Consider the following 11228-nt stretch of genomic DNA (forward strand, 5'->3'; position numbering starts at 1 on the left):
GAGGAGTGTTTTTCCCTGTTTGCCTATGATTTAAGCTGTGCTCGAAGAGCAGATTTATACAGTCAGTACTTTTGGCACTGGGAAGCCAGAACAGCTGCTTAACTGTGGTAGCTGTAGGTGCTTACCTTAAAATAACTGGGGGGGTTAGGTCATTATTAACGTTTGAAAGACCTCACTGTCATCAGTCTCCTCACATTCCTCAGGTAAGCCTAGGTTTTTTGAGTTTTAACAAAATGAAGACATATAATGTAAAGATGCGTGAGATGTCTGCAGGTATTACTGTTTCAAACAAAATTTCGAGCTAATACATGTCATCCTGTGCATTTCCAAAAGGATCCCTGCCAGCTGTGGTGAAGATGCACAATTTCTGTAGAATAGTCTGCTTTGCCTTCTTGACTAATCCTTGCAGTACCAGTGCACGCTAAAGATGGCTATCGATTTCCACAGCAGTCCTGTTAATATTACTTGGGACTGACTACCCCTGTAACTGTATGGACATGAGTAGATGAAACAAAACCTGTTGCTTCTCATTCTGCTCTTTGAAAAAGAAAGAAGGAAAGAAAAAACTTCATCCCAATTCCTTTTTTTCTAGAACAGATATATCCCACGTAAGCAGACTGAGAACAGATGGATGTAAACCATGCCTGCTGTGTATTTGTCCAGTTTAGGAAAAAGAATTTGGTGGTGTTACCTGGTACAGAAATAAACTGATGTGTTAGAAAATGGTCGTATAAAAACATTCTAGTGTTTCTCCTCAGAAGTCCTATTACATGCTGTATTTGTCACATTGGTAAACATTGCTTTCTGTAATGCTCTACATTTTTTACTTGTACGTTTGATCACCTGTACTGACTGAGGACTGTTGTGGGGTAAATGCCAGCAACAGCTACCCAGAAGTCCCATGTTTAAGATCAGGCCCTTTATAGATACAGAAACTGCAAAATAGTAGTTCTTAATGCAGTGATATAGTAAACTTGCTTGGCTGCCCTCTGCTAAACCTTGCTTCATCCCTTTCTACTTCTGTGTCTATATATGTGCAGCATTAATATGCATGACTGAAGTTGCTTGCTCGGCTTGCTGTTCCAAAGGACTAAAATAAACCTGTGTGTGTCAAAGTGAGGGGGTGAATGTAAATGCCAGAGGCAGTTGGGCTGTTTTAGTATCCTCATTTCCCCATTTCTGCATGTTTTGTGAGCTTGTGAATCCAAGTGTATTTTTCCAATAGCACGCTAAAACGTTCTTTACATATTTTTGCACAATTGGATAGAAAGGATGCAGAGCTGCATTTTCAGAAGGGGTTCTGTGGCAGAAGGGAACTTGAGTATAGTCACTTACCTTTAAAGACATTAGTGTGGGGAAGAGCACTGGTAAATGCTTAGGTAAAAATAAACAGCCCTGTGGTTCTCTTCAGTTAAGCAGAACAAACTGCTCTTAAAATCTTTGTTGTAAAGTATGGTGTTAAAGGAGTGCATTAGCATAAAGGGATTTTAACTCTGTAAACAATAATGAAGATGTTCAGAATGTGTTCATATGGAAAAACAACTTTTTGAGAAGTATTTTTGTCCTGCTTACAGTACAGAGACTTAACTCTGCAGTGCCCAAATGGGCTGTTATAGTCATGTAATTTGTGGATTAACATTTTTAGTCTAATTTATATAAATGTTCTCTTTTGTAGCTATTTTTATACCAGATTCTTCGTGGTTTGGCATACTGTCATAGGAGAAAGGTATTACATCGAGATTTGAAGCCACAAAATCTACTAATTAATGAGAAAGGAGAACTGAAGCTTGCAGACTTCGGTATGGCCTGAAATTATTCTGTAATAAGTATTTTCTTCACTTGGCAAAAGAGAGATATGTTTCCTCTTAAAGGAAAGATGAGAACATTGGGTGTGTAGTGAATTTGTGCATTCTCAGATGGAAAATGAGAGTCAGCCTTTTACGCGATATTAGTAATCAAAGTAATAAGTGTATAGGTAATATTGTGGCTTGACTTGTGGTTTGCAGCTATTCTTACAGCTTCCTTTGAATTTGACGCTTAGTCAGATCCTTGAGGTGGAGCTCACGTTGCTTTTCCTAACGCTCCACAGTCACTCCAAAGCAGAGTAACCATGATGGGAGAGAGAAGGAGTCTGTCCATGTACTAAATTGTCAGGTGTTAGTCCATCACCAATACACCAGGTTTTCCTTTGGGATTCCGAGTAGAGTGGAGCATTCACAGTTTCCCATTATCTTCTATCTCAGGAAGGTCCTTTGAAAGTTGTGCTACCGCTGTGTTTTTCCCTTGTGCGTGGATGAAAGTTACTCAGAAGATTGCATCTAACATGATAGACCTAAATTTTATTGAAGATATTACTGACAAACTGACAGTGTTAGGATGGAAAACCCCTGTTCATACTACACTGATGTGGTCTGTTTCCACCGTTTCATTATTCATTTGTTGCCTTCTGCCTTTTGCAACATAATTCTCAAATGGAAATAGTGTGGAAGGGTTTTCACAGGGGGAGGAGTCATATTGATCTAATGCTTTGTTGTTTTAATGAAATTTATAGGAGTAAGCTGCACATGACTCTTTATTTCCCTTTTTATCAAGGATTGGCTAGAGCGAAGTCTGTTCCTACAAAGACCTATTCCAATGAAGTTGTCACGTTATGGTACAGACCACCTGATGTTCTCCTTGGATCTTCAGAGTATTCAACTCAAATTGACATGTGGTTTGTATAGCTTTGTCTAATTTAAATTTTTGTTTTCAGTCAAGTTGAAAAAATGTCAACTCTTTATTACTATATAGTAGCATTCAAATACTCATCCTTTGAATTTTTGAAGGCTACAACTGAGTTAGATTTTTAGAAGAAGGATTGGCAGACAGGGAAGATGCTGTTATTTCTCGCTGAAAATGCAGAGTACCTTTTTATTGCTTAGAGTAAGCAGGCATTAGGCCCACAGTGTTAGCGAAAAAAAGCAAACATGTTCTCCTAATGATGTGATAACGTGGCATTTTACTATGAACTTTAATACAATTGATAAACTTGACATCTGAAGGAAGAGCGTGTAATATAGCTATGACATAGGTTTTGTTTAGTCTTTCTTAGTTCTTTCGTTGTTACATATCTTTGAAAACTATTTTTAATAGCAGCGTGTGGCTGACAACTAGCTTAAGTTTGTTTTAGTTGAAGAGAAATCACAGAAGTCTTTAAGAGCTGAAAGCTTAAATTGTTGGATTGTTTCTGATTTATCTTTTTTTCTGTCTTTATAAAGGGGCGTTGGATGCATATTTTTTGAAATGGCATCAGGAAGGCCTCTTTTTCCTGGTTCGACTGTTGAAGATGAACTGCACTTAATTTTCAGACTTCTGGGTAAATGGATACTTTTAGCAGTAATGTTAATGCTGCATGTTTGTTCTTCTAAGCACTTTTTCCACAAGAACTGTAGGTCTTTATCTATAAATAATGATATTTTATATTGCATTATAATTAAGGTTAATGAGTGTACTCCTGATGATGAATGATTGAGCTGAGTGCACAGCTGAGTTTGTACAACATAAGACTCATTGATTTTTTTTTTTTCTTTCTTTCTTTCCTGTTTATATTACAGGATTAAATGCTTATTTATGTCAAAGTTGTTTCTTTACATTTTTTTAAGTTGAATTTTTTGCTTTTTTTAAATGCAGGAACCCCATGTCAAGAAACATGGCCAGGCATTTCTTCCAGTGATGAATTTAGAAACTACAACTTTCCTAAGTATAAACCACAACCCCTCATCAACCATGCACCAAGGTACTTTGTGTTTTATTGATAGAAAATATGCATCCCTGTGGCTTTGCATATTTGTAAATGTGAACATGTTTCCAACTACAGTATGCTACTGAATGCTGGAAAACTACACATGAGTTGTGTTATTGTGAGCAGACAGTAATGCAAAGCATAATCCTGGTTATCGCATAATATGCGATTACTTTGTCTAGTATCATTTCAGGTACCTCAGCTCCTTAATGACCTCTAGAACCTCAAACTCTGATTAATAATGCCTGCATAGTAGGAGTACTCACACAGCACTTCCTAAATAACCCAAATTCTCTTCTGTTATATAATAGGCCCATTGTTAAAATGGCAAGGTTTCCTTGAGCAGTCTCTTGAAATCATTCTAAAACCATTATGAGGAATTTGAAGGGTCTGCACAGTTATTATAAATAAACTTTATAACAAAGACTACAACATTTTTTTATTGACTCTGAAGAAAAAGATCTAACATTGTGTCCTTCTAGTAAATGAGTAGTGTTAGGCTTTAAAAAAAAAAAAAAGTTTTTTTGCTGAAATAGATGATCCAGGTCAATCTAGTAAATCACAATCTAAAGCTCAGGATTTGTCTGTCCCTGGTGTTTTCCAAATAGTCTTGTTCTGAGGCGTTGGTACTTGTATGTATATACATTAACATGCAGAAAAGTTGTTTAGGTGAAAGCATTTCCATGTTTAATTAGGTTTGATATCATTTAGTGAAGTCAGTTTCTTTGCAGGTTTGCTTTTGTAAATACAGTTCAATAACTGTTTTAATTTTTTAAAATATCTTTCTTTTTAGGTTAGACACAGAAGGAATTGAATTGATAGCGAAGTTCCTTCAAGTAAGATGTGTTTTGCGGCTATACTTTATAAAAGTGCAAGTTTAGAGTTTTAATATACTATTTACAAAATGTATTAGAAGCTATAGTATCTGTTAGATCTATCTCAAAGTGGAATATGCAGCTGAATCTGTAGTGGATGACAGATTTGGGAAGCATGACAGTTTTGGGAAGCCTATGTACTGTAAAAATTCAAAACCTGATGTTTAATTTTTTTTTTTCCCCAGAAATTATTTCTTCTCTCACTACTTTTTGTAAAAATAGAATTGATTCTATGTTAGCAGTTCCCTGAAAAAAATAAATCTCTTGTGAACTATGGTATTAAACCAGAACTTTTAAATACAAATATTAAATTTCTGTAACGATGAACTTAGCTTACTACTAGAGAAGCAGTTACCAAGGTGTAATGTTACCCTTTGATCTTGCAAAGTGTATTCAAAAGGTAAAGTGGTATGCGGGTTTAATCTTTTAATCTGTATTAAAAATGAGCCAGAAGCAAGAAGAGGGGAAACAAGATGGAAGGCCAACTCTTAAGTCTTCAGGTAGATGCAGAAGCACTGTAACTTCAGTGTTAAAAATTCTTAGTACGTAAGGTAGAGTGCAGTATGATTTAAATTCTACATCAGGTCTTCATCTATTTACACATTGTGTCAGAACAGTACTTGCAGTCCTTGTTTGGACTTTGTTCTTATTTGTATACAGCTTTTTAAATGTCGGCATCTTTGTCCAAATGTGCACATATGCCAAGCAGGAGACGTTTGAGCACAGATGGAAGACCATGTTGTCTGAAGTTCCATTTTATGCAAAATGCTGCAGCGTAGGCCATCAAATTAGAAAACTTTTTTGATCTCATGTAGTAGCATTTCATTGCAATTTAATATTAGAACATAATGTAGCAGAAGTCTGTCATCTAATCATTGTTACGTCTATAAATAAAGATGAAGTATATTTTTGACTTGCATCCATTTACAGCAGTTATTTTGACTATTTCAGCAATCTTGTTATAAGTTGTTAATACTGATTTAGATAGCATATGTTAGATTTTCATGTGTGAGATAAAAGTAATGAAAATAAGTTTGTCCTAGTGAGTTGGTGAGAAATATTGAGCAAGTAGAACTCTATTTCTCCTTTTGATGAAATCACTTGATGCAAAGAGATTTTAATAAAAACAGCTCACTTTTATCCTTTTATGTTAATAGTATGAATCGAAGAAGAGAATTTCAGCAGAAGAGGCCATGAAACATGCATACTTCAGAAGTCTTGGAACAAGAATACACACTTTGCCTGAAAGTAAGAGCAGTAGTAAAGTAGCAGAGTATTGTTAAGATAGTACATTAAAGCTAAGTACATTGCTTAAGGAAAAACCCTCAGATCTAATCTATTAAAGAAGTCTGGTATATACTGACTTAAATATTTGGGAATAGGAAACATTTTTTTATCTAAACTGTATGATTAAGAATAGAACTTTGTTCAATAAAGCATAGTTATGCTTGGGTATGAATGAATTTCTTTGTTACATTCCAGGTGTTTCAATATTCAGTCTAAAAGAGATTCAATTGCAAAAAGACCCTGGCTTTCGAAATTCCACTTACCCAGAGACAGGTATGGAAAGCTCAGTATTTTCTCATATCTGCAAATGGAATGCTGTGCCAGAGACATTTGGAACTGAAAAATACTTTGTTAAATTGGTCTGTGTGAATGTACTGAAACAAATATCAGGAATTATTTGCTCAGATTCCTGTAGAGACATAGAAGTTAAATGCACAGAAGGAGGTGAGTTGTACTAGAATGGGCAGAGGGACTATTAATACGAGAACATCGTGGTGTTTTAAACCATTACTGTGTGGGTGTTGAATGGTAGCAAAGTGGAAAAAATTGCAGTAAGTGCAGTTGAAAGAAAGATGCTGATGCTGGTTTAAGCACAAAGGATATTCTCTCAAAATAGAAAGACAGAAGATGCAGATAATAACTGAATATTCTGTTGTGCGAATACTTCAGTTTCTTACCATGGTCCGTGTTCTGTTGTAGGACATGGGAAGAACAGAAGGCAGAGCATGCTTTTTTAAAGTGGGCGATGCAGAGTCAAGCCCAAGCCTATCCTATCGATCAAGGACTCGGATCTGAAGGCAGTGCTCTCTGTTGGTGGACTTGGAATCGCAGTTTGTCTACACTGTCCTCTTCACAGTGGAGTCTTTTTATTTCCAACCTGCAGATTATGTTTTTATATTTGTTGTCACAGTGTGACAATTTTTTGTACAGTTGGTTTTAAGGTCTCCTCTGCCACTAGAGCCAGTAGGTTACAGCTGTTGATGTAACTGTAGCTGCAATTTTTGTGCAGGACTGAGAAACACAGTGCATTATTTATTGCGGAATCATTGCTGCTAAATAACTACTGTCTGTATAGTTAACACAACAGTTCCATGCCTGAAGAAGTTGCAATGGCTTTATAATATGTGAATGCATCTGTTTCTCTTTATAAAATGTTCTACTGCTGCGGGGTTTTTTTGTATTTCTTAAACTGCAGTGTTTTCTGGAATGTAAACATAGCTTTGCTTGGCTATAGGTGAACCATCTTTAATGCTCTAAGTTCATGGCACTTAATTCCTTATTTAACATTGGAAGTATGTGTTGAAATAGTTGAAAAATTATAATGCATATTATGTTTTTGAAAAGCACATGGTGTGAAAGTTGATTCAAACAAGTGAAGAGTAACTATTATTTGCTCTCGGATCCTATGTTACTTATTGATAAATCAGAGCATGGAGACGGGATGATAAATTTTGTCAGGCTCACTCCAGCATAAGATATTTGCACATTATTGTGCATATGGGGCCTGCAGAAGCAATGACTTGCGGAAGCAATGACTTTTTTACCTTGTTTTTAACTTAGAAATACAAATAGTAAAAAGGAGATTCATAATACGTTGGACCCTGGCTTACTTTTGAAATTTAGAATTTCATTACAGAGGAACAGGACAACTAATTACAAGAACATGGGAATTATGTCACACTTTTCCCACCTTGTTGCTCTCTGATTTGTGCATTATTCACTTGAAATCAACTGGAAAGATGCAAGTTTGTACTTGATAAGAACTCACTATACTACAGAGCTTTTACAATGGGAACTTAGAGAGTTTTTCAGATCTTAGATGTTATCTGTTTACCAGAGATAGTAAACATGTTACTACTATGCTTATGCATCTCAGTGAGTATCATAAGTACACCCTTGGTGATGGTTACAGTATTTTTAAGCATTTGTGTTCACCTTTATGAACCTATTTGTTTAGTGCATCTTAAAGAGACTGTAAATCTTTATTGGTATATTTTGAAATGGTCATGTAAATCTTTGGCTGGTATATCATGAAAATAGTCATAGGTAACTTAATTTTTCCTGACATTCACTGTAAAACATTCAGGGGTCCTACCATTTCTGTTCAGGAAATCTTGTAGTTTATTGTTATTTAACAGTATTAAGTGAATTTTTGTATATTTCATTTTAACTTTATTTGTGAATAGTGATTGTGGCATGTTTGGGGGTGTTTTATTAATATTTCATTGATACTGGTAAATTTGAATTGGGATTTTTTTTTTTTTTTTTTTTTTTTTTATTTTCTGGAAGAGAGAAATTCACGTGTAACAGTGACTGTTGGACCACTACTGCTTTTCAGCATTTGTAAACCGGTTTTACGTTAAATCTTGTAGACCTAACAAACTGCTGTTATTTCTAACTGACCGACCTGTATTAATATTGTACTTTTGAAAGTATAAATATTATGTGGAATTCTTTGGTTTTGTTTTGAAATTTATAATAACAAAGGCCCTGTGTTGTTAAAAATACAGACTAAGTGAACTTGCGGTTCTTGGGGCATTGTTGGAATTGTTTAGTTAGATCTGCGTGTTGTGGGAGTCATCGGTTTTAACTTTGGCCACTCATTAGTTCATGCAACGCAGGAGTAGTGGCAGTGAAAAGTAATGTGACTCGGCCGCGACGGAGGCCATTCAGGATCTAATCGTAAATGTGGTCCACAGTCTAATTATTGGCAAGCAAGTCCTGCGTGTCACACGGTATCGGAAGTCTTGCCTAGGTCTAGGAGCGTAATAAGGTCTCTTGGATTTGTGCGTGGGTCTCCCACTGATAGCAGCGGGAGCGTTGTGTGTGTGTCAGAGGCAGATTTGGCACTGATGGAAAAACCTTTGTCCTGAAATAGTTGTTATATATTTTTTTATAGTTGCTATGGATCTGATCTAGATTTTATACTGATTAACTTTGTAGGAAAACGTTGTAGACGTGATGGTGTTGAAGAAAGAAGTATCAGAAAAGCATCTCCTTTTTTTACAAAAGTAGTGAAGATATAGAGTAAATGTTCACTGTGGATAAACGTGGGATTTAGCATTTCTAGAACAGTAATACTTTATAGGTCATAAAAGAACAAGTAATAATGTGACACTAATGAGTAAAGGACTTAAAGGTTTAACTGGTAAAATGAAGTGCATTAACAAATTTATAAAAGGGATCAGCTGCAGCTAACAAAAGGAGGTTTCCATTTTAAGTAGGAATTCAGCTTTTTTGTTACAGATGAAAAGATCTTCCATAAAATTAAAGCACTCTGTTTATAAAGAGATTTTTCTAAGGACCTGCAAGTGAATCGGTTTGCTTCATTAGGAGGTAGCTTTAAAGAATGTTTTTCTTAAGAAACTTGGCATCTGTGGTCGAGCCGGTTTCTTTCTTTCTTTTAATTGTCTGTAATTGAAATTCCTGCATCAGCAGAGACAGTTCTGTGGCAGCTGCCTGCTTGGGGCAGTAGACAGCGAGTCTGAAGTCGCTGGGCATTTCTCTGACATTTTTTTGCGCAGTTCAGCGTTCTGCCTCCTCGCTGACAGCATCAGGTCCCTGAGAACTGTAGGCAGTGTCGGCCTTTCGGGGAGAAGACCTCAACCGTGGCGAAAAATAAGCAGATAGTCACTACAAATGGATGACTTTGACGATTCGGTACGAGAGCCTTTGCTTGAAGATGAACGATCGGTTAATGAGAAATGGCCTGCAAGTTGTTGCTGATGAAGTAATTCTTTTTAGAAGATCCCCGGCGTATCCCATCGGCTCCGGGGTAGGAACGCCAAGGTGCGTGTATAGGCGCGTGTCGGAGCGAGGCGGGCTTGAAGACAGGGAAGAGGCAGGTGGGGGTGAGGTTGTGTTGCACACGCAGGTGAAGGACGAAGGGGAGCGCGGGCGGGTGGGGGACGGCGATTTACGGGACAGGACGGAGGGGGAGAGCGAAGGGGCAGACCGGCTGCTCGGCAGTGCTCTAGCGGAACCTGCATCTCAACACAGCTCTGTTATTTTTGTGCTGCTTTACCACAGCGTTGAGTAGCCAGAGTGTATCCCTGAATTGGGCAACAAAAGTTAAAATAAACAATTATTAAAGAATCTACATACTTTTGTATTTGTAAATCATTTGAAAAAGTGCAAGGTAGCATTCTCTGGGCCGCTTGCTTGTTGTTTGCGCACGAGTTTTTCAATGTAATAAAGGTATGTTGTTTCTGGTTTGCGATGTGAAGATGGAATTAAGGTTAAGAATACATTCAGTTATTGAGGACAAAATATGAGAAAAGGTATGTTGTAAATATCCCCAAGCCAAGTACCATAAACCCAGGAAATACATGGAATTAAGGTCAGGGTTGAAAGAAATCCAAACAAATTACGGCATGGAAATACACAGCTATAGCACATAGTGACACGGAATAAAAATTAGAATTTACCTTGTCTGTGACTGTGTGGTCACAGGTATGTGATCGTTTTGTCTGGTCACTAACGGACAGAGTTGAAATAATTTGTGCACCTTGTTAGCACGTTTCAATACCTTTTTTCCCTTAGTAAAGTTTGGCTTTGAAACAAATGCAACATTTCTATGAAATTTCTTAATTTTGGGGGGGAACTTGAATGCTTACTTTTTACAGATTATTTTTATTTTTTCATTTCGGAGACTGGGCTGTTAGAGATTTAGTGCTACTGTTTGGCCTATGTGTGGGTCAGCAACATCCATGTGTCTCGCCAACATCCACGTCAGACCAATTTAAGAGATTGACAAGATAACAAGTATAAATTATAGAACATAAAGGGAGTACTGTACAAGCGTTTAGCTAATTGGTACGTTGTAAAGTAAGCTCTGGCTGTACAGGTAGGACGATTCTGAAAAGTATAAAAGCCAAGTGGATACCTGGGCTTTGTAATTCATACCATACAGCCTTTTCAGCTGAGGAGTTTAGCTGCACAGAAATCACACTCTTGTTCTAGGCCCTGTGTTGTCAGAACTGGGATTAGAATTTAGCTATTCTAGATTTTTTTTTTTTTAATCTTTTATATGTGAGTTTCACTGGGCTGTACTGTGCCTTTCTCTTTAACTGAAAGAAAAGATTAATGTCAGTGGAAAAACGTGTACATGACAATTTTCCATTATTTTCACGTTTTCTAAAATCCCATAACTCACATAAGTTCTGTAATATTTGAGCCAACTTAAACTGTGAATGCACACATATGCACATACTTACTATTGTAAATAACTGTTTAATTTATTGTCCTGGCTGCATCCTCCAGAATCACTTAAGAAGCAGGCCTGC

The 11228-nt window shown here is 36.8% G+C and overlaps 1 protein-coding gene across 4 annotated transcripts in view; it reads left to right on the top strand.

The window, feature by feature from the left end:
* CDK17 (cyclin dependent kinase 17) overlaps positions 1 to 10155 on the top strand; it is a 95043-nt gene extending 84888 nt beyond the window's left edge. For all 4 annotated transcript variants that reach the window (XM_075057855.1, XM_075057857.1, XM_075057856.1 and 1 more), the window contains 8 exons: positions 1676 to 1799; positions 2593 to 2713; positions 3258 to 3355; positions 3670 to 3775; positions 4575 to 4617; positions 5814 to 5904; positions 6139 to 6216; positions 6643 to 10155. In XM_075057855.1, the coding sequence (XP_074913956.1) occupies positions 1676 to 1799; positions 2593 to 2713; positions 3258 to 3355; positions 3670 to 3775; positions 4575 to 4617; positions 5814 to 5904; positions 6139 to 6216; positions 6643 to 6680 (699 nt within the window). In that variant the 3' untranslated portion in view covers positions 6681 to 10155. The remainder of the gene's footprint in view (positions 1 to 1675; positions 1800 to 2592; positions 2714 to 3257; positions 3356 to 3669; positions 3776 to 4574; positions 4618 to 5813; positions 5905 to 6138; positions 6217 to 6642) is intronic.
* Positions 10156 to 11228: the final 1073 nt, after the last annotated feature.

Source organism: Buteo buteo, chromosome 26 (genome assembly GCF_964188355.1).
Source record: "Buteo buteo chromosome 26, bButBut1.hap1.1, whole genome shotgun sequence".
Classification (NCBI taxonomy): Eukaryota; Metazoa; Chordata; class Aves; order Accipitriformes; family Accipitridae; genus Buteo; species Buteo buteo.